General features: G+C 35.3%; 1 protein-coding gene across 6 annotated transcripts in view; it reads right to left on the bottom strand.

Annotated features, from left to right (window-relative positions):
- Positions 1-15,944, bottom strand: part of ARNT (aryl hydrocarbon receptor nuclear translocator) — a 58,533-nt gene extending 42,589 nt beyond the window's left edge. For 5 of the 6 annotated variants that reach the window (XM_012549727.3, XM_023503578.2, XM_012549726.3 and 2 more), the window contains exon 1: positions 15,861-15,944. In XM_012549727.3, the coding sequence (XP_012405181.2) occupies positions 15,861-15,885 (25 nt within the window). In that variant the 5' untranslated portion in view covers positions 15,886-15,944. Of the gene's footprint in view, positions 1-11,491; positions 11,595-15,860 lie in introns of those variants that run through there. The other variant, XM_023503576.2, reaches the window with a different exon arrangement.
- Between the last annotated feature and the right edge of the window lie 8,241 nt (positions 15,945-24,185).

Consider the following 24,185-nt stretch of genomic DNA (forward strand, 5'->3'; position numbering starts at 1 on the left):
AAGTCAAAAGTTCTTCCTCTCTGTCACAGACCCTCTCTGGGTATCAATCAAGTGAAGTCTAAGGACTCATTCAAAGTATAATGTTTTTAAGTTTAAAAAAATACACAGAATTATAAGGAAAATAATTATATTGAAATATAGCTGTGAGAATTGGGTTGGGCTTTTTTTTTGGGGGGGGGGGGGGGGGGGAGGCAATCAAGATTAAATTTCTGGCCCAGAGTCAAACAGCAAGTAAGTGTCTGATACTCAGATCTTCTGGATCCATATCTGGCACTCCATCCCCTATGCCAAGAACACCCAACTAGATAATCTCTAAGGTCTCTCTCATTAATAATCTTCTATACTTTATGATTAATATAATTTTAATCAACTAATATATTTAATTATTCCTATTAATGTAATTAATAGGAATAATTAATAAACTATTTTTACAATAAAAATTGTTTTAAATTTGTAGGAAGCACTAATTCAATTTATGTTCTTTCTGATCCTTATGATTATGATTATTTTGTTATCAGTCAATTGTTTTTAGTCATGTCCAACTCCTTATGACTCCATTTGGGGTTTTCTTGATAGAGACACTGGAGTGGTGTGCTATTTCCTGCTCCAGCTCATTTTACAGATGAAGATACTGAGGCAAATAGAATTAAGTGACATGGTCAGAGTCACACAGCTAGTGAACGTTTGAGATCAGACTCAAACTCAAGAGAGATGAATCTAAATCACTTCAAGCTCAGTGCTCTAGTCACTATTCCACCTAGCTGCCCATAAATTCTGGTACATACATATGCTTTGTTTTTTATATCAGCTAGCCTAAAAAAACACCACCACCAATTTCTCACATCTAGATTGTCTTCTTTTATTTAAACTCTTGCCAAACTATGGCCTGATTCCAGTCTCTCCTCCCTAGTGTTTATAACAAGATACATTCCTGTAGGTCCCTTCTCTCATTTTTGCTTGTTTTTGTACTCCCAGCCTTTAGCGCAGGCCTGTCATATACAGTAAGTGCTTAATAAATATTAATTGAGCATTTTCATAAGAAATGTTCTCCTCTTTTTAGGAGTGCTAAATAAAGCAGGATCTATGCTGAGGTCAAAGAGCTGGATTTTAATCCAAGCTGCTTCTGCATGCATGACTTTGGGCAAGTCACTTAGCCCATACAGACTTCAGTTTCCTCATGAATATGATGTGGTTGTGGCTCAAAAATACTATGACTTCTATGACTAGTAACACTACTAACACACTTAGCTGGAGTTGAAGTGACTGGCTAATATAAAGAGCAGAGTAATGGTGAGAAAGATAGCATGAAAGAGAAAATGAAGAATTCTTGCATTATTAATATGGTTTATATTTACATATCATCTTAATGCAATATCTCATCTGATCTTCAAAATCTGATAAGGTAACCTATTCAGGTATTGTTATCTCCATTTTATAGATGAGGACATTGAGTCCCATAGCTAGAAAGAAGAGGAGCTAGGCTTCAGATCTGGTTGTTTTCCTGTCCTGTGCTGTTTCTACTAAATGATTCTTAGCCAATTTAGCTTACTTTTTAGAAAATCAATATTTTTTTAGAAAGATTCAGCTTTATGTTAATCTACTACCAAATTCAATTTGTTTTTCCTAAGTAAGGAAGTGTAATAAAATTTAAAATGAGAATAAAAAATTAAAAATACTTAACTGAGGCAGATAGAAATATTAAAGGTGCTGTGCCAACATAAATAACTAATTAAAGGAATCAGTTATCCAAATTTTCTAAACTATGATTCGCTACTTATAATAGAGCTTATTTTCCTACTTTTTTTTTTTTAATCACTTCCTAAGTCTATCTCTAAATTGAATTTAGAGTAAATATCAAGCATTTGCCATTCTAAGGTACAAACTGATTATCATTATTGTGGTGATACAAGTAAATCAGTGAAAGGGGATAAACCCAATAATTGCAAGCTTTCGATTTGTGTTCTAACCACCAAGCAAGCACATGCTTCTTTCTGTAAATGCTTTGGCAACTTATTAAAGATAAATTTCTAAAGTTTAAACTTGTATTATATTTTAAAGGCATAAATTCAAAAGTAAAATTATTTCAAGCTTCATCAATCTGAGGCATATTAGACAATTAGTCTAAAAACATAAATTTGTTTTTCCATCCTTTAACCATTTATATGAATAGTTCCCAGAAGAATGGATATCAAATCACTTATAACAGTACTTTCACCCCTCTCCAGTAAATTAGCAAACTGACGAAAGATGAAAATATTCAATGTTAGAGGGGCCAGAAAACAGGCCCAATGATATACTATTAGTGAGGTTGTAAAATGATCCAGCCATTCTGAAAAAGCAATTTGTAATTAATTATACTAAAAGAAGGTGACAAAGATGCCCCTACCCTCTGAACCAGAAATATTGATGTTCAGATGAAATTCTGAAAGAAAGATCCTACATATGAAACTATTCACAGAAATACTTTTTATAGTCACAAGGTATACTAATGCTCATCAACTGGAGAAAAGCTAAACAATTTTGATACATGAATGAAAGAGAATGTTATGACAAAAAATAAAAATGAATAATATGGAGATACATGGAAAAGAATACACAATGGCTACAAAATATAAACAAAAAGCAACAAAATGAAACTAAACACTGTGTAATTATAATGGCCAAGGATGATCCTAGAGAAGCACCCAGGAAATGAAATTTCCTCCTTTCTTTAGAGAGCTGAGGACTATGGGCATCCTACCCCAAAATGTTGTATATACTATCTGGCATAAACTACATGTTGGTTGGTTTTGTTTAGTTTTTTTTTTTTTTTTTTTTTTTTTTGCATTAAGGGGATAGGAAATGGGGCTTATTTAGAAATGAAATATAAAAATAAAGCACAGTAATATTTTTTTTTAAGTAAAAAAAATTTACACAACCTTTATGAAAAAGGAAGACTAAATAGAAAAGAACAGACATTTCAAATACAAGGTAAAAGCTATTAACTGGAGGAAAAATTTCCTTTTACATGTACAGAAGGTACTAACTGCTCTTGGGATTCAAAAGGAATAAAAGATATTCCTCCAATTTAGGGGGAAAAAACTATTTATATACATAAAACTAAAAAATATGACTATATACACTCAAATGTGAGATCACCAGACCACAGGACCATCTATTTAGAACCAGAAAGTACCTCAGAGGCCTAACCCTCCCTCATTTTATGGACCCTGTAGTACAAGGCTGATAGAATATTTTAGAAACACTTGAATATTTCAGTGGGTCTTTTCTCTTCAGTTTGGTGAAGCTCTCTCCGATGGTGAAGCTAGTCCTTTGTAGGAGCTACCTATTTATGTTCTCCCATAAATCTTCCACTTATCAAGTGAGGGTAAGATCTTTCTATAGATCTCTTGACCTTGAGTGCACACCAATGGAACATGTACACTGTTCATTTGTGATTCCTTGATTCTGGTAACTGACTGGTACTCCTCCTCTGTCATCTGCCTGGTGATGTCTTTTATGCCCCTCCTCTTAAACAGTGTATCACTGGTCCCATAATGAAGCCTATAAGTATCCACAATGCACCTCTCTGATATTCTTTTGTGTGACCTTCAATTTTAATTCCTTAGAAACTGTAGTATTCCATGACTTAAAGTCATATTGTAGCAGCCAAAGAAAGATACTGGTGTTAAAAAGATGAGTCTTTATACCTTAAGCGAGAAGCTTGTGATCATTAAGACTACTATGAAGTTTCCTAAGGATAACCTAGTTTTTTCTCATTCTCCTGTTTAATTCTAGTTCCAGCTCCTTGTCCATCCACAATGTCTCTCCAATATATATGTAATGATGAACCAGATCTGAGTTCTGCATCCAACTGCTCAAGTGCCACTACCAAGAGGAAAGGTATCATGGAAGAGATGGATCATGAACTAGATTTTAGAGAAAGTAAAACTGTTAAAATATAATAAACTTTAAAAAATTACATAACTTCATTTTGGGGAAAAAACTTGGTGCTCAACCTATCTAACTCCTCCTGATTATTTCCTTAAAAAAAAAAATAAGTAGAGATTGACATCTAGGTATATAGTTTCTGAACAAGTTATCTATAAGTGCCTTTTACCTCTCTCATTCTTTACTTCTGAACTATAATTTTAAAAAAATATTTTAAACTGTCTTTTGTGTCTATCTTTGCACTGACAATACCAAGTATCAGCGTTTGGTGAGCTTAGTCCAAACCTGCCTAGATCAGTGTGGAAATTCCCTCTACCAATGGTGATCAGCAATTCACTTACAATTCACTTAAGTCAAAGACAGAATTTGAACCCATGTTCATGGTTCCTGCTTCCTCCAAGGCAAGAGACCATATAGTCTCTCATCAAAAGTAGAGGCTAATTTAATTTGAAGAGTCTTATCTAGAAGTTCTCTACCTCCCCATGCTGATGAATAAAATGCAATTATGGGCATGGTAGGCTTTTTGAAATTACGATGAAAAATAAAAAAGATGACTAAATGTTCCATGAAATCTTATTTATTGTTGCTTTGGCAGCATGATAAAGGCAATTCCAGCAAACCTTTTATTTTCCACTCTAAGGAGAACTTGTGAACCATCCTTCTATTTAGCTCCCACTTTCTTTTAATCTTCTGGTTTTATTTATATTCACAACATGATTAATATGATTCAGTTCTTCCAAGTATATATATACACTAATATTGGTCAGAACAAGGACCTCCCATTCAGAACACTAAAAGTCAAATTAATGTTCATAAATAGATTTCAGACTGTGACTCAACAGTACCTTCTGACATCTTTCCACTATCAGTCACTGATGCAGATGGAAGCTCCATAGAATAAGGTTATTTGTATTTTACTTTATACACCACAAAGAATAAATGACTGAATGGTCAGCCTGCTGGTGAAAGGTCTCTCTAGATAGCTAGGCTGCTTCATCTAACAACTTAGTTTAGATCCTTATCATCATTCTCCTAGATTACTGTAAGGGTATCCTAATTAGTCTCACTGCCTCAAGTCTCTTCCCACTTTAGTCCATCTTCCGTAATATTGCCAGTGATTTTCTTTAAACACAAATCTGTCCATGTCACTTACCTACTGAACTCCACTAGTTTCCAATGGCCTCCAGAATCAAATATACACTCCTGTTTAATTTTTAAAGCCCACCCCAATTTTGCCCCAACCTATCTTTTCAGCCTTACTGAACTTTACTTCCCCTTACTCTGAAATACATATAAATTGGGCTTCTTTCAATTCTTTGTTGCTTGGAATGAACTTTCTCTTTGCTTGCCTCTCAAAGAATTCCTCTTTTTACAAGAAAAGGATGAAAACCCACCTTCTCCATAAAGCCTTTCCTGAATCCCCCAACTATTCATGTCTTACTTACTCCACCTTATACTATCTTGTATTTAACTACTGTGTAGCTATTTGTATATATGTTATATATGTGATTTTATTTAGTCTATTTTACATTTCCAGCATTAGCATGTAGCAGGTACTTGATAAATAACTGATTGACTGAAAAATTATGAGCATCTCCATTCTTTGCTAGTGTGATCCTCTAAGAGTACATACATTCTGCTAACTTCTAATACTGTGACTGGAGGGGGTTGGGGGAAAAGAATCTCAATTGCAAATTGGTTAGAGTAAGCAATACAGAATCTTTTATTAAAAACAGATTTATTCCACTTATACTGAATAAACCTCCTTTCCTAATTAGTCTCACTTGTACAAAATGGAATATTGGACTCATGTTATATAAGAGGACTTTTATAGTAAGGCATTAGGTAAGAATAACTCTTAGGAAAAGAAAAACTGGAAAAGCCAAACTCATAAAAGGTTGAAATTTGAGTCAGACTGGAATTCAAATCCTGCCTCTGACATTAGATTTCAAGTTATTTCACCATTCTGAATATATCTTTAAAATGAGAACAATACGTGTGATAACTTACTTCCAGAGTTGTTATGAAGATAGAAAATAAAACACATTTAAAACACTTGGTAAACTTTAAAATATTACATAAATGTCAGCCACTATCATCATTGCAAAGGACTATTTCTTTACTGATGTTTCATTATTTCTAAATTGAAAAAAAGAAACTTACATCTTAATTTTAAGAAAAGTTACATTTTTTCCATTTCTTTCTGTTTTACTTTTTAAAATGTTAATTAATTAGCATCAGACAGAACCAACCCCATACTAGCACACTAGAATTGTGCTACTCTGTTGTCAATGTCTCTCATTTGGCACATAATAAGTAGAAGTAGCAAAGAGGTTAAAAATTAAATTCTACATAAATTTATTAAATTCTTCCACTGAATCCCATATAAAAGCATTACATATTAATTTCCAGGAGTTTTCTGCATCTTTATCTCCCCAACTAATGATTGGAAAGCTAGTAATTATGACTTCCACATTTTTAAGTATTGTATTAATTAATAAAGAGATGTTCTTCACATCCCTCTTAATATTACCAGGAATGTTATTGGAATAACCACAACATGCTAGGCAGGATTCTTGAGAATAGAAGGTTATAAGGACAATCTAAATATAAACAGTAACTACAAGAATCAATAAATAAACTCCATTAAAATAATCCCGATGATAAAATACATTTCCCAGTTCTCTGTAAAGAGGGTAAAATGATGCTTACACTTCCACAAGTGGTTTTTATTTAAATGAAAGATTAATGGGAGGTAGGAAAGGTAGAGAAATGAGATCAAGAAAGGACCTTTAAAAAAATGAAATGCATCTATAGAATACAACCCCCCCCCACACACACAGAAAAAAAAAAAGCCACAAATTTCTGGACAGTATATTGTGCTCAATTATATCCCTAAACTGAAAAATCTAGGTAAAATCATGGAGAAAGTACGTCCCCTTCATTTTGTATCCTTTTAAATTAAGAATTCTGGATTTGGTCTCTGCCTGACATTTGACATGCTATCTCGCCCCACATGTGGGAATTTAGTGGAAGATGAATAGGTAAAGTACTTCTCTCTATTCAAAAAAATCTGGCTCTCTGAATGCTAATTTTTAGAAGTAACCTCATGAAAGGAAGTTCATAAAATCAAAGAATCTCAGAAATGGAAAGGCCCTCATAAGTCCTCTGGTCCAATCTGCACAAGATTCATAGTCTTAATATCTATAAGCAGAAAATCAGATTTTTTTTCCACAGGTCAGAATCAAAATAGCATCTTTGTTATTTCTTATCTATCGGCATGCTGCTTGGGTTTAAAAGGAAGCAAACAATAAATGGAATGCTAGAACTAAGGAACAGATGCTTCCAAGTCTGAAACCTTGATGTCATCCATAACATTTCTCTTTCCCTTACTCATCTATATCCAATCAGTTACTCAAGTCTTGTGGATTCCACATCCATAGATTCCCAATTATCTCCTCTCTACTCATAAGGCTACCATGCTATAACAAGTCCTCAACACATCCGACCTGGACCATTCCAGGACTCTCCCCAAGTTGTCCTCTTGTTCCTTTACGCAAATGCCAAAGTAATCTTCTCTAAAGCACAGATATAGCCATATACTTCTGTAGTCAATGGCTTCAATAGTCTCTTATTGCTTTAAGGATAAAATACAAATTCCTCAGCCTGGTTTTTATGGCCCTCCAAAATCTGACTCCACCCTACTTTTCCAGACTTATTACCCACATTACTATCATTTATGCCTTCTAGTTCCAGCTAAACTGGACTGCTGGGTGTTCCTGACATTCCAGTTCCTGCCATCATGCATTTGTACAAGCTGGGTCATATACTTGAAATGCACTCCCTCTTCATCCTGTCTCTATCTTTCATCAAGGTTCAATTCAGGTATCCCTTCCTTCATGAAGACTTCCCTCCATTTGTGTTCACCAGAGAACTCCTCCCCCAAATACAATGAATGTAACGGCTTCAAGAGCAAGGACTGATTCAGTTTTTGTCTTTTTAGCTATCTACAATACTTTAAATACAATACTTGTACACACATGTAATACACACTTTTTTATTGCTCTTTTTTTGTTGTTGTTAGAAGGGAAAAGAAAGAGGTCCAATTGCGATGTTTTCCAGAAATGACTACAACATAAAACAAAAAGAAATCAATAAAACTAAACAGTATTGCCAATATTTCCCCCAAAAAGTTAGCTGAATTGAAAAGTCAGATGAACTGGAAATGTGTATTTTTAAACTATCTGCTTTTGGATAAGTTTTTTATGAGCATGAAAAGAATATGATTCAAGGTCTACAAATCTGATTTCATGGAAAAACATGCAGATGAGACGGTTTTGTCCATACATCCAGAATTTTGATCATAATTTAACTACTGATATGGTATATGAAGGTAATGGAATATTATTGTTCTATAAAAAATGATGAGCAAACTGATTTTAGAAAGACCTGGGAAGATTTACATGAACAGATGCTGTGTGAAACCTTGAGGGAAAATGAGGAATACATTGTATACAATAATAACAGCAAGAATGTGTGATGATCAAGTATGAAATACTTTGTTTTTCTCAGTGGCTCAGTGATTCAAAGCAATCCCATAAGATCTTGGACAGAAAATGCCATCTGCAACCAGAAAAAGAACTAAGGAGACTGGATGTAAATCAACATATTCTATATTCACTTCTTTTTTCTGTTTTTTTTTTTTTAATCTCTCCCATGGTTTTTCCCTTTTGCTCTGATTTTTCTCTCCCAATATGATTCATAAAACACTGTATATTAAAAAAATTTTAAATAAAGCAAAAAAATTAAAATAATTACATAATTATCATGTAATATACTCTAAAAAGTTTTATTTACTGAAAATATCAATGTTGAAATCTTTTTATTATTAACTGGTTCCACAGACACAAGACATATGCTGAAGAATGCTCCCCAAGTAGGACAAAGAGCAAGATTATATATAGTGCACAAATTTTCATCCTTGCCATCACTAAGAAGAGTAAACATAAGTAACAGTTAAAAAAAAAAAACCTAAAATGAATGGAGTAATTTGAAGAGAACATACTTTCCTAAATATCACTCTCTAAAACACAAAAGATTAACTTCCTTTTGTTTTCCCTCCAGTTTTTTTTATCTACAATAAAACCATAGCCTACTGCACAAAATAGGTCTCTGTTGATGCAAACCAGAACTGAGAGAGGAAAAATCCACCCCATATACAAACTAATTCATAAGGGCTGTCATAAATGCCAGAATCTAAATCAAATACCTGGCCCTCTTCCAATCAGTTTCTTTCCTCTATGTAATTTCTTCTGCACTACCACATCACAAATCATATATCCAAACAAGTGATTTACAATTTCTTTTCAATCCACAGACCACTAAAGAAGAACAAAAGACTTCATCAAACACCTATCCCCTATTTTCTAGTGCAAAATAAATAAAAATAAAAAACCTAAAATTAATGGGAAAATGATTAACTCACACCAGAGATACAAGTGTAGATTTCAAATATCTATACACAAGTATAGACTTTAGAAATATTATATTACTCAACTGACATGTATATAGCAGTTTAATATTTACAAAAGCACTTTACATACATTATTTCCTATGAACTAAGTACTATAGGTATTATCATTCACATTTTACAATAAGGAAAGTTAAGAGTCAAGGAGGTTTGCTAAATTGCCCATGCTTACAAAGCTGTGTCAGAGACAAAATTCAAAACAAGGTCTCAACTTCAAGTCCAGAGCTTTTTCCACTACTTTATCATCAGATTATCTTCTAAAGACAATAAGCAACATATCTCATTTTATAACCTCTTTTGTAGATACCCCAATATCTATCATCTCCCTCTCTCCCCACAACCTTTCCTATTATAGCAAAGAGCAATACCATTCTCCTCCCCTTCCCCCCCCCCCCCCCCCCCCCCCCCCCCAGTCTCTCAGGTTTGCAACCTAGCAGCCATCCTGGACTCTTCACTATCTCTCACCCACCATATTCATGCTGCTGTTAACGCTTGTCTGTTTCACCTCTATACCATCTAACCAATACCTCTCTCTTCTGACACTGACACTCATCACCTGACAAAGAGACTACTGAAATAACCTGCAAGTGAGTCTGCCTGATTCAAGTCTCTCCCCATTCCAATCCATCCTCCATTCAGCCACTAAAGTGATTTTCCTAAAGCCCAAGTCTGATCATGTGAACACCCAACTCAATAAACTTTAGTGGCTCCCTATCATCTTCAGGAGCAAATATGAAATGCTCTAGCACTCAAAGCCCTTCATCACCTAGCCCTCTCCTACCTTTCCAGTCTTCTCTCATTTTGCTTCCCAACAGGTATTCTTTGATCCAGTGACACTAGCCTCCTGATGATTCCACAAAGAAAGTACTCCATCTCTCTCCACCCTGGGCATTTTTCTCTGGCCATTCCCCTCACCCCGAGTTCCTAGATCATTGTCATTCTTCTGATTCAACTACTGATCTCTCCGGAGTCCTATAAGTCCCAACTAAAAATCTTCCTTCTATAGGAAGTCTTTCACAACCTCTCAATTCCACGTCCTTCTTTCTGTTATTATTTCCTATTTATCCTGCAAATAGCTTCCTTTTATGTTTGTTGGCATATTGCTTCCCACATTAGATTGTAAGCGCCTTGAGGACAAGAACTGTTTTTATCTTTTTTTGTATACCTCAACACCTACCACAGTATCTAGCATAGAGCAAAGCAAAGGATCATTTGATCCTTACAACAACTCTGAGAGGTAGGTGCCTCATTTTAGAGTTATTGAAAACAGAGGCAAACAGAGCTCAAATGATTTGTCCAGAATCACACAACTAATAAGTGTCTGAACTCAGGCCCTCCTAAGTCCAAGTTCAGTACTCTGTCCCCATACCTCTTAAGCGTCATCAAAAAAAATGACATTTTTACTAAAACAGGTTAACAACATTACATCCCTCAAAGTATCACAGCTTTCTGCTTTGTCTTTTCAGCATCATAGATTTGAAACTAAAAGGACCTTAGACATTAAGTGGCAAAGTGCCTACAATCTTCTCATTTCAAAGATGAGGAAAATGAGACCCACAGAGGTTACAAGATTTGCCCATAATCACATATATAAGTTAGCAGCAGCGCCAGAATTTGAATTTTAGTCCTTTGCCTTTTCCTTTCCACCCATTTCTCTTTCAGGAATACAGGATGACAAGCTTTCCTATAGTTGCTTCTATCTTGTTAGCATTCCGATTCTCCAAATAGGACTTTTCAGAACATGCAAGAGTAATTTATTTTACTCTTTTTGAAAAACTTGTTTGGATATATGATTTGTGATGTGGTAGTACAGAAGAAATTACATAGAGGAAAGAAACTGATTGGAAGAGGGCCAGTATTAGTAAGGAGAGAATTTTTAATGAGATTTGGAAATCATAGGTGGCTTCCAAGAGGTCCACACCAAACTATCTCTTCTGGCATTCAATTCGACAAGTATTCATTGATTACTGATTCCCTTTTCCTTTCTCGAGCAAAAAGTCCCTTGGTTTCCCCATTAAAAAAAATTCTTACTTGACAATCAATTTGGTGTAGTGAAGAGTGACAGATAAGGAAGTTCAAAATCCAGCTGATCCTAGGCATGTGGTCCCAGGCAAGTCACTTAGAAGTTTTCTCAGCCTCAGTTTCTTCATTTGTAAAATAAGAGGATCTGCCTCAAGATTGATGAAAGAATAATGCATATAAAGCACTTCTGCAAATCCTAAAGTGCTACTTAAATGTTAGTTATAATAATTTACTTTGCATTGAGTCACAAAGTGCTGAATTATAATAAGTATCTATGATATCCCTATTTCAAGGAGTTCAAGCTGAAATGAATAAAAGAAATTTTGCAGAAATTTACAGGGCATTACAAAAGTCTTACAGCAGTTTTCAATTTTAATATTTTAAAAGCTTTTGGGGACATGTACATGAAGCATGGAATACAGGATGGTCTAGGAGATAGAGAGCTGTCCAGAGAGCTGGAGTCAAGAAGAAATGGCTCAAGTTTCTGTCTATACATCCCTGTTGTACAACAATGAGAAAGTCACTTAACCTCTCAGTGCTCCTTAGCAACTCTCAAAAATTAAATTACACATCAGAGTGATTAGAACATGGGAGGTCCTACACTAATGAAATCATAAAGCTGAACAAAAAAGGATGTATATAATGTGTATATCAACACACATATGTGCATACACATTTGGGTCATTTGTCCTTTTTTTTTTTTTTTAATACTTCCTGTAGAAAACTTTTGGTACTAATAACACTAAGAAATAATTATGTAATTATATATATTACACATTTTTAAAGACCAACAACCATTCCTATAAAAAACCCTACAAAAATAAAATGCAATCAATAATTTATAAGAATTATTCATTTTTTCATCTTCTAAATTTCTTTTCTGAATTTACAGAGGAATTAAAGAACAAATAAATCTGCTCAAACAAATACTATTCTCTCCGTAGGCTTGAGTTAATATTGATTAATTCATTAAAATGTGATCATGAGTTTTATTGCTCTACATACACACACCCTCATTCCCACACTGCTGAAAAATTCACTTCTGACAACTTGTTTGCCCAGATTACTGTTAAATAATAGCAAATGTTTTACAACTTATTTAGCTGGTGTTATTTTAACTTTTCCAATGTAATCAGTTTAAAATCTTTATTTGTACCACAGTTCAAAGATGTCATTTTATTACAAGATAAGATTTACAGTAACAAGCACTGTTTTTGTCAGTATTGTTTCATGTCTCTGAATTTCCTGCAATATAATTTCTGGTAATATTTCTCAAACTGTCTCCCTCTAGCTCTCTGAAACAAAGTTTTAGGTATAAGAACCATATAATGAACACTGAGGGTAGAGGAGGCAGAGACTGAGTATTTTTCTAACATCCAGACATCCTTGTTCTAGAAACAATGCAGAAAAACTAGTAAAAAATTCCCAATGACGGAAAATAGATGTTATCAAATTCTTGCTATTGTAAAATGATAATTTCCCCTTCTTTCCCCCACCTAGGGATTCATTTTAAATTTCCACCTATACTGGATAACTGAGGGAGACCCATATAAATACAAAAACCAACACAAGAAAATTAATGTGTCTAACTGCCTTGCTTTCTTGAAATGCCTCTCCTTTAAAGAAAAAAAAAAAAAAAAAAAACTGACCAAAAAGCTAGAGTGGCAAATTTAAGCTACTGGGAAATGCTTAAGCAGTATTTTCAGTTTGAATCAAAAAGTCACCAAGAAAAAGCAACTCCTTTCAAATCCTTTTACCTCTTCTTGGGGTTTCAGCTCTATTTGATGCCAAGATGAAAAATGAGAAGAATCTTTTTTCCGAAAATGCCATCAAAACTCTAGAGAAGGGTCATTTCATCTCTTCGTCTCCAGGCAAAATAACATTTAGAATTATAGAATTACTAAACTTTAGAAGTCAGAAGGAACTTTAAAATTTTTTCTAGTCCATCTATCTTTAAATTATTTAAAAATATTTTAAAAAATAATCTAAACTAAGTCATTTTAAAAGAATTTTTAAAAGAAAAAAAGTGAGGCAAAAAAGCATTAAATATCTCACCAGAGACAAACCAGTGGGCAGAGATAAATAAGAATTTTGTTAGTTTACTGCAGTAACAATATTATAATAGTAATGGCGAGCATTCATATAGTTATTACTGCGAAGTACTTCATATATTATTTCATTTAATCCTCAGAACAACTCTGTGGAAAAGGTACTATATTTTCCCTGTTTTACAGAGAAGGAAAATGAAGCAAACAGAGCTTAAGTGATTTGCCCAAGTGTCTGAAACAAGATTTGAACTCAGATGCCAAGTCTAAGACTTGATACCAAATATCAACAAATACAGCAAATCCTTTCCATATCCATATTATATCTCTTCATATATACTGAAGTGATTCTTTTGAAAAGAAATTCCCAACTAGATTACCCAACAAGTAAACAAAAATCTGAAGGACAGTAAACTAACCTAGTTCTAAGATTTGAATCTAAGCTTCTGAAAACATAATTCTGAATTACAATCCATATTTCCTAATTAGGTGTACACACACACACACACACACACACACACCTACAGTACCTACAGACACGAGAAGTCTCTTAAAAGGCAAACTCCAAGTTTAAAAGTTGAGTGCAGGCGAGTCTCCTAACCATCTATTCTTTTATAAAATTTAAATATACCTATTCCTCTATAAAGTTTAAACATACAGAGTGTCCCAAAGATCTTAGTGAAGTTTGGAAAAACTTTCATAGTTTAAAATAACTTCAACTGTACCAAGATTTTTGAATACCCTAGAGAGAAACTATGAGGGCAAATATTATGCATACATAACTATATATACAAATATATTAAATACAGGCTGTTATATATTTATATTTATTACATATTACATATACACAGATAGGATGTGTATATATATATATATATATACTATCCATGTGCTTATATGTCATATGCATAGACTATAGTAAATAATATATATACATATATTATAAATACTATATTACATTCACATGTATATCATGTAAATACTAAGCTTATATATCATAAACATGTATGTACTCATATAAGCATACACTCAATACTATACTACCTATACTATGTATAGACTACCTATAGCTTATAAATGTGTTAATTTATATTACAATACTACATATGATATATATATAATATTTATACATTATGTATGTATGTGCTAAAATACACTCTTCTATAGGAGGCAGCTAGGCGGCTCAATGGATAGGATACAGACCCTAGAAGCAGGAAGACCATACTAGCTGTATGGCAAAATGGCTTAATCTCTGTTTGCCTTACTCCACCACTTCTTTTTTTTGGGGGTCTTTGTGAAGAAAATATCGGACAGTATAATCCTTGTAGTCATGAAGAGTTGGCTATAACAACATACTATACGCACTGTTATATACACATATATAGTATATGTAGTATAAGATACCATAATAATATATATGCATACATATACACACAATACTACCTATATATTATGCCATATATGTGTATATAAATACACATCATGCTATATGCACATATTTACTACGCATATGCTTGTGCGGAGCCTGCATACACTATACATAACAAGACACATACATAGACAATGTAATACCTTATGCTACATAAGTATCTGTGTACATCCGCTCTGCTGTCTGTATGTGTATAAATACTATGTACAAGCTTGTTTATAGCATGTATATACTATACATCAATAATACATGCACACAAATTGCTACATAGTTGCCATGCTTGTATATGCTGTGATATATACATAAGTAGATGTAATGCCCAATACGTAAAACATAATACACAGATATATGCAGAATGCTACAAATACACCGCTACATATACACTGTATAAATGCGTGTATGTAGCACATGTATATATAGTATGCACAAAAATTGCTACATATATACTGCGTATAGTTTGGACACACACGGGCTGGGAAGGCACAAAGCACCAGCTGAAGAGCAGTCCGGGGCGCTGAATTCCGCCCCCTCATTCCTCCGGACTTTCAGCCGCGGACAATTAGCCCCCCGAACCAAACAGCCCCGCTCCCGGAGCTGCCCAGCAGGAGCCCAGCCTGGGGACCGCGAGCCCCCTACGCAGACTCCGCAGGACCCAGTCGCTCCCCACCCCGATGCCGCCCCTCCGTCTCCTGCGTTTCCCTCCCTAGGCTCCAGCCCCCAATCCCCGAATCCCAGGCTCCTTCCACTAGGGTTGCCGCCGCCGCCCCGCCAGCCTCCGAGCCCCCAGATGCCGGCCCTTCAGGCCCGGGGCCTCCCCTTCTTCCCCCCGCCCCAATCCTGCCCGTCTGTCCCCCTCTTTCTGCCCTTCCCCCTCCTCCTCCCGTCCGGTCTGCAGGCTCCTCACCAGGGTTTGCAGCGGTCGCCGCCATGGCCCCCGCGGCCGCGCCCCCCAGCGGGAGGAAGGGGAGTCGTCGCTGCCGCCGCCACCGTGGCCGCCGCCGCCGCGAGACCGGGCGGGGCGGGGGCGGGGAAGGGAAAGTCACTGCTCGGAGCCGCCGCCGCAGCCACCACCGAGCACCACCGCGGAGCCCAAGATGGCGGGCGCCCGGACCCTCCCTGACAGGGGAGGTGCCTCGGCTCCCGGGAGGAGAGGCCTAATGCGAGCCTGGCCTCCTCGGCAGGAAGCCGACCAATAGGCAAGTCTAGGTAGGACCCGGGGCCGATGGAGGTCGAAGCGCCAGCTCGTCAACTGGCAGCGGGGCTGGGGAAACCATCTCCGGAGCTCCCGGTGGTCCCGCCCTCCTGGGCGGCTCCGGGCAGGGTCATGGGTCGGGTGACGTTATCCAGTCTGCCTATATAAGGACCTGTCTGGGAGCGATCGGAGGAGGTGACAGCTAAGGAGCATCTCTTTGCTGGTCCTCTGTGGGTTGGTCTTTTAAACGCTCATAATCTTTCTGTGGAGTTTGCCCTAAACTCCACGTTCTTTTCCACCTAAGCCTCTTACGAGCAAGGCCACTGAGCTAAACGCAGGACATAGAAACAACCCGATCCAAACCGATCAGCATCTGTGAAGCGTCTACTCTGGGCGAAGCGCTGCGCAATGAGAGGAACGGCAAAGGACCGGCCCTGCCCCAAGAACTGCGGGTCTGATGGGGGAGCCAGCGTGCCAACAACCCAAGTCCGAACAGGAGCCACATATTGTAGATTGGGGGTGTCTCAGAGAAGGCGCCAGCTTTAAGGGAGACCAAGAAAGCTTCTTGCAGAAGGAGGCAAAGTCACACCGTGTGACCCTTCTATAGACTTGGTGGCTGCCAGAGGAAGAATAGTCGTAGGGGAGTGGACAATCCATTCCAATAGAATTACCTAAAAAATGCAATTGGCTGCCCCATGAGGAAGCAGAAGGAGGGCCAGGGATGGTCTTCATACAGTAGCTGTGTGGACATGTCAGACGTGAGGGCGTCTTCTGCCTTGGAAAAGATGTTTTTCGGCTGTCCCATCCTCATGGTTGAAATACACTTTGTCCTAACTCTTAGAATTGCTAGCTTCCTTCAAAGCCCAGATGTCACCTCTTGAACAAGACCTTTACGGATCTACTTGGTTTAACTGCACACCATGGAATATTGGTTTATATTCTATATTCGCTTCTACTTCCACTACCCCCAATAACATGCACAGTTAGAATGAAAGTGACTTTTGTCTTTATATCCCTCAAACCTAAGATTGGGCCTCTTTCTTTCTTTCCTTTTTTCTTTGTTTCCTCCCTTCCTTCCTTTCTTTTTTCCCCTTTTTTTCACTTGAATCGTATTCTTTGTGCCAATAAAGGCAATTAAGTTCCTACAATTCTAGTCCAATCTAATTAAATGGCTACCATATGGAAGGCCCCCTGTGATAACATTAGTAGAAGACAGAAGCACTAAAATTTGGTACTAGCAGGGAGGGCCTTGTGTGACCAGGATGTGGTTATCAATTATGCTGGATACCTTTCTGGATCCTCAGAAAAGCCCTTGAAGTGGTTTTCTTGCCTATAAAATGAAAGGACACACAGAGGACAGTATATAAATGCCTTTTCTCTTTCTTCCCTTTCCCCTCCTAAATGATCTCTAATGTATTTTCCAGCTCCAAATCTATGATTATCTTATGATCAAACTATGGACAAATCCATGAAGTAGAGGGGCTGATAGGCAAGATTAGGGAATATAGTGACTAAAAAATTATCTTAAAACTGCAGAGGTCATCAAATGCTCAGCTAAGAAACTACAAATTCCCAGGCAGAAGAAGATCTTTGGGCAGAGGAGTTATAAGGCAGGATGTGTAAAAATAGGCAGATTATTTTGGCATCAATGTGAAGTAGATAGGAGAACCAGGTAGATGGCTCTATCTACCAGTATCTCAGCACCTGAACGAGATTTCTCTTTCCACTTAGTGGAAAGAAGAGTAATTACAAGAAATGTTTCTGGAAGTAGAATCAATAAGATTCATTTGTGAATATGAGGAAGATTCGGGAACATTCACAGATGAGTGAGGCTTGGGGTCTATGTGACAGAAAGGATGGCAATGTACCATCAAGTAAGTGGGGGAGGAGAGAGGCAGGTTAGTGGAGAAAATGACTAATACAGCTTTGGACATGTTTCTGCCTATGAAGCCTGAATGAATTGTATCTTTAAAGGTATGAGCATGAAACTCCATGAGAGTAGAAGATACTATTTGCCTGCAGTACAAGTACCATAAATGCATGTATAGTCTCAAGAAATGACTTTAGATCTGTTTCTCCTCTTCAATACCTGACAAGCAGGGTATACTTCTCTGTCCCCATGCACTCTAGCTGGAGCTACTGAAGCTTTAGAGGCAGGATTCCAGGCCAAATAATGTGATCAGAATAGCAAGGGAGTCCTGAAAAGCCTAGGGCAGAAACACAAAGGGGTGGAATGGGGATGGAACTTAGAACTTGGTGAGGAAGTACAGGAGATGGCATTTGGAACTTAGTGCAATCATGCTATATAGTAATTGAATTAAGCTGTATGTTTTTTCCTGTTATATCTTTGTAGTCAATATTCCTTTGTAAAAGCTAATCTGACTATAAAGTAGTTAAATGGAACTGGGGTCTAGAGTCCCCCCCAAAAAAAAATGATTGAATATAATTGGTGAGGGCTAAAACCTTCAGTGGCTGAAACTAGATATCCCCAATCCCTCTTAATAGAATCAGAGAACCCTAGGGAAGACATAAAATATAACATTTTACATTCAGACAGAGAGTGATCATTGTTACATAGATAATATATAGAGAGAAGGAGCATGTACATTAATAGCCAGCACAATTTTATTGCATTATATATAATTTATTCAAAATACCTTATCTAAAAATATATTAAGTCATATAAAATATAGTATAGCATATCATATCATGTTATATTGCATTTATTGTACATTATATAAAGTACATAATATGTAATATGCTATATAAAATACGGTGGCATATAACATGATCTATTATATGCATGGCATTGTATAATTTATTTTTGTTGTTGTTATTCATTCAGTTCAGTCATGTCCTACTCCTCATGATCCCATTTGGGGTTTTCTTCTCAAAAGATACTGGAGTGGTTTATTTCCTTCTCCAGCTCATTTGATGGATAAGGAAACAAGCAAAGTAGGTTCAGTGATTTGCCCAGGATCATACAGCTAGTAAGTGTTTGAGGCCAGATTAAAAGTCAGGAAGATGTTATGAATAGTATTTAACATATTATATAATGTACATATAAGAGATGCCCACCTTAACATAGCCAGTGTAATTCTATTACCTTATAATATGTATAATATATAAAATACATGAATCGATACAAAAATATATTTATAGTATAATTTATTTATATTTGTATAATTACATTTATATTCCACATTTTTTATTATATAAAATGTTATATTACCTATATCATCATTATATATTTTATATTATAGAATGTACATATAAGAGATATTCACCTTAATAGATATTACTATATTCTATTGCATTATATAATATGTATATAAAACTAAGTACCTAATGTGCATATCACATTATGCATTTTTAAATATGTTGTAAATTGACTGTTTTTAATATATGCTATATAATATGCTATATTATACTGTGTATTGAGCTATACTAGATAATATTTTATGTTATATATATGTAATTAAGTTCATCATCATTTATATATACATTATGTAATGTAATATAATATGTATTGACTATTAAAGTATACATAGATAGGAAGACAGACAGACAGATAAATGAATGGATGGATGTAATATAGTACCTGATAGTTTATGGTGAGTTTTCCTACAGGGAGCCTCACAGGGATAACTCTGTAGTACATTATCACATTTTATGTGATATTATTATGCATAACATATACTATTTGTGCATATTAGTTACATTTGTGTTTATATACATATATGTGTGTCTGTGTGTATATCAAGCCTCTCTATACATATCTATATCTACATATATATATATTCTAATCATACTATTAAGGTATAAATTTCCTATGACATAGTTTTAAATTAACTCATTTGTACACTGAAGAGAGTGAGTAATTAGAAAAACATTTATATAGTACTTTAAGGGTTGCAAATAAGTTTTCATGGATTATTTCATTTATAACACCTCACCTAGCCAGTGGGGATTCACTTTAAAAGGAACCTCTGTTGAGGGAGGGGGTTTAAGGTAGGGACTGATGAAGGATCATGCTGGATGAAGAAGGTGTAAGCTGAAATACATTGATATTAGTTTGTTTTGATTTATTTAACCATTTTGATTTAAAAGACTGTATATATAAGTATCATTCTTTTTAGGCTTACTTCCCCAGCTCCCACTTGCATTGACAGTTAGGGTCACTAGAGAATAAACGACTACTAATACTCAGAGCTCATGAGGTAAATCCTTAAGGGATTAAGTTTTTGTAGTACTGTGAGCCCCATCAGTGAGTTCCCCGTTGATTATCAGCCAGTAATCCTTATTTATTTATGTGTTTTACAAAAGGAATTTACTTTAGGGAATGGTACTAACAGTTGTGATAAAACCTTCTCTTCAAACCATGGGTACACTTTTCTCTTATACTCACAAGGTTTCTGGGGAAAGCAGGCTAAAAGTTAAAGTACAAAAGTAATGAATCACACACCACACACATATTTATATGTATGTGTGTATGTATGTATATATAGTTTATCTCATAGTTCCTAGAATTCTTTCTCTCCTTTGTACCATTCTTATGAAGCATTCTCTAAATAAGTAACTTCTGTCCTTGACTATTTTTCCATATCTGTCTGCAGGCATTTCCTCTGTCATAGACCACTATAATTCTATTTTTTCTGTTGCTACCAACTCTGATCATTAGTTGGACCTATTGTGACCGTCTCTGATGGATCTCCCAAATCTATATAGTTAAGTAGGTGGTAAACTGCTGAAATATACAATTCCAAACCAGTTTGAAATTTAATAGCTTGCCCAGAGATTTATCTAATTCTTTAAGCCAAACACAAGATATTTCTTGTGTAAAATACCAACTCTATCCGATGATCAAAGTACCTTGTTCCTCTTAAAATCATTAAGGACTTGTTTACATTCTTGGTGGATTGATTGTTTTAATCCAGATATTTGAAACATTGTGATTATATTAATTAGAATGGATTGAAAACTCATACCCTTATATAACCATATCTTTGTTTAAAAAAAAAAAAAACCTTTAATATAAAAACAGTAGGGATTTGACAAGAGAGACATTTCCTTAGATTATTGGATAGAGGTATCTTGATGGCTCAATGGACAGATGTCACTGCATGGATGTCACTACACCTGGACTTGAATTCAAATACAACTTCAGATACTTAGTACAATTTTGTATCTATTCATTTGTGTATCTATTGTATATCCCTAATGGAATGCAAATTTCTTGAGAGTAGGGTCTGTTTTGTTCCTTACCTTTGATTTCCCAATGCCGAATATAATGCATTGTATATAGTAGGCATTTAATAAATACATCTTGAATTTAAATAACTTGAAAACTATCTCTCAAACAAATACAATGAAGCACATTTGATTTGACAAGTTCATATAGCCTAAAATGGCCTGAGTAAAGAGAAGGAAAATATGAAGTTGTACTTGTATTCTTTTAGATCAGGGCTTTTAACTTGATATCCATGAACCCCATTTAAAAAAATCCTTGGAAAGACTTCAGAGGGACTGGAAATTTGGATGGGAAAATTTGTATCTGTTTAATTATAATTTTAATATAATGCATTATAATAGTTTGTATTTTATTTTGTTCGTTTAAAAACTTTATTCTGAAAAGGGCCCAGAGATTTCACCAGACAACTATATGGGGCCACGATATTAAAAAAAAAAAAAAAAAAAAAGGCTTTAGAATCCCTATTTTAGAACAAATCACTGGGTTGTACCCAGTCTTTCTACCACAACTTTCTACTGTGGTACTTTCTACCACAAAGATTGGTCAACAATAGATTAACTTTGGCTTCCCCAGCCTAGGTAAAGTTGTGGAAATATTCCCCCAATGACCCGGCTTCTTATTTAATCAATTGGGATCATTTTCTCACTCATTATAGAGTGTCTGAAACTTGAAGCTGTTTTAGTTGAACTATTCATGAAGTACCTGGTTGCTTAGTGTAGGGGGTGGAGATGAAGAGAACAATCTACCATACCACTACCACCACCACTTTAGCAATATGGGGTGAATAGAGAGCAAAGTTCACAAGCTGTTAAAGGGATGCATTTATGTAGGTGAAGTCTGCCCCATCAACAGCCAAATTCAACCTTGGATGTCACTGCTTCCAAAGGTAAAAAACTACTGCTATTATATCTACTATGAAAAGACCTTTCAGAAATATTGTAATTATGACTAATTCCATGGGGTTCAATATATGGTACCTTTATTTTAGGCTCTATATTATGAAGGTGATTATAGGAAGAATGTTTTCTTCCCAGAAGTCATTAAAAAACAAAGAGATATCCATCAGGTCTTAGATATGGTTTGATGTGTGGGAAGATGGTCTAGAGATATGATCACCAAAGAGTTCTGCCAACTGGAGTAATATGTGATTAATGGGTTGTACTGTATGATGTCTTACAGTTACAGCGGTTACTTTCACATATACTTTTTCTTGAACTTCCCAACCTATGATACAAAAGTATAATGGAAATAGTTTTATAGCCATTAAAAATGTGGAAATTCAAATTCAGAAAATTGTGTCTTGCTTCAGTAAAGTGGCAGAGTCCAAACCCTAATCCAAGACTTCATTTGGTCTACCATTCTTTCTGATATACTATATCCTATTTTTTCTAAAAATGATAGCATGGTCTTTTTGTACTGACAAGGAATTGGAAACTGAGGGAATGCCCATCAACTGGGAAATGGCGTGGTATATGAATGTAATGGAATACTGTTTTGTTATAAGAAATGATGAGCAGGCAGATTTCAGAAAGACTTAATGAACTAATGCTGAATGAAGAAAGCAGAAGCAAGAGAATATTGTATGCAATAACAGCAACATTATATGATGATCAACTGTGATAGACTTAGCTCTTAGCTCAGAAATGCATTGATCCAAGACAGTTTCAGTATACCATCCATATCCAGAAAAAGGACTACGGAATATGTCAATTGTAGCATACTATTTTCATTTTTTGTTTTTTTCTTTTTTATGGCTTCTCTCTTTTATTCTGATTTTTCTTTTACAACATGACTAATATGGAAATATATTTAAGATAATTGTACGTGTATAACCTATGTCATATTATTTGTGCTGTCTTGAGAAGGGAAGTGAAGAAAAGAAGGGGGGAAAATCTGGAACTCAAAATCTTTCAAAAATGAATATTGAAAACTGTCTTTACACATAATTGGAAAAAAACTATTAAGAATTTCAAAATAATAACATTTAAATTAAAATATTATTGTGGCATAAACTAGACTAAGGATGATACTTGAAGATATCTTCTTTCTCAGTGCCAATCCTACTAGAAGGAAAGAGACTAGTGTATTGTTTAGTTAAGAAGACAGGTCAAAGAGGAAAGAAAAGCCAGTTGTTTTGGGAAAGGAACGTGGCAAAGTAGAGGTAAATGATCTGTCTAGGAAATAAGAGGAGTATAAAACTTCCTTGCATTTCAAAAATACTACTACTCTCTACCCCAAAAAAGGGCTAAATGCTAAGCATAGGAATAAAAAATTTGCTCCCTGACCCCAATTTTTTCAACTCATATTCTAAGGAATATTGTATTTGATTTTAATTGAATAAATAACAAAGAACCTTACAAATCATTGTATAATATTCATGACAGTTTTCTGTTTTTTCTTATTTCTGTTTCTTATGCCAAAATTCAGACCAAATTTGTTCCCTATATTTCTTAGTAGTGTCCTTGCTATATATAGTCATATGAAAAAATTACTTGATTGAATATAGTATGGTTTTTATTTTACCTGAAGAATCATATTTTCCCTCCCTGTCCTTCTGTGTCTCTCCATCATATAGTCCATGAATAATATCTTGAGTCTAAATGATTGTTGTTAATATTCATCATCATAAGCTATTCTTTCAGCTCTGAAATTTGTTTTTTTAACTAATAAGAAATTCCATCCTGATATATTTACCATGCATCATATTTTTAAAAGGTGGCATACAAGTCTGTTCTTCAAAAGGCAGAAAAGAGCTTTCAAATCAGAAAGTGTGACTGAAGGATAAA

Source organism: Sarcophilus harrisii, chromosome 4 (assembly GCF_902635505.1).
Source record: "Sarcophilus harrisii chromosome 4, mSarHar1.11, whole genome shotgun sequence".
Lineage (NCBI taxonomy): Eukaryota > Metazoa > Chordata > Mammalia > Dasyuromorphia > Dasyuridae > Sarcophilus > Sarcophilus harrisii.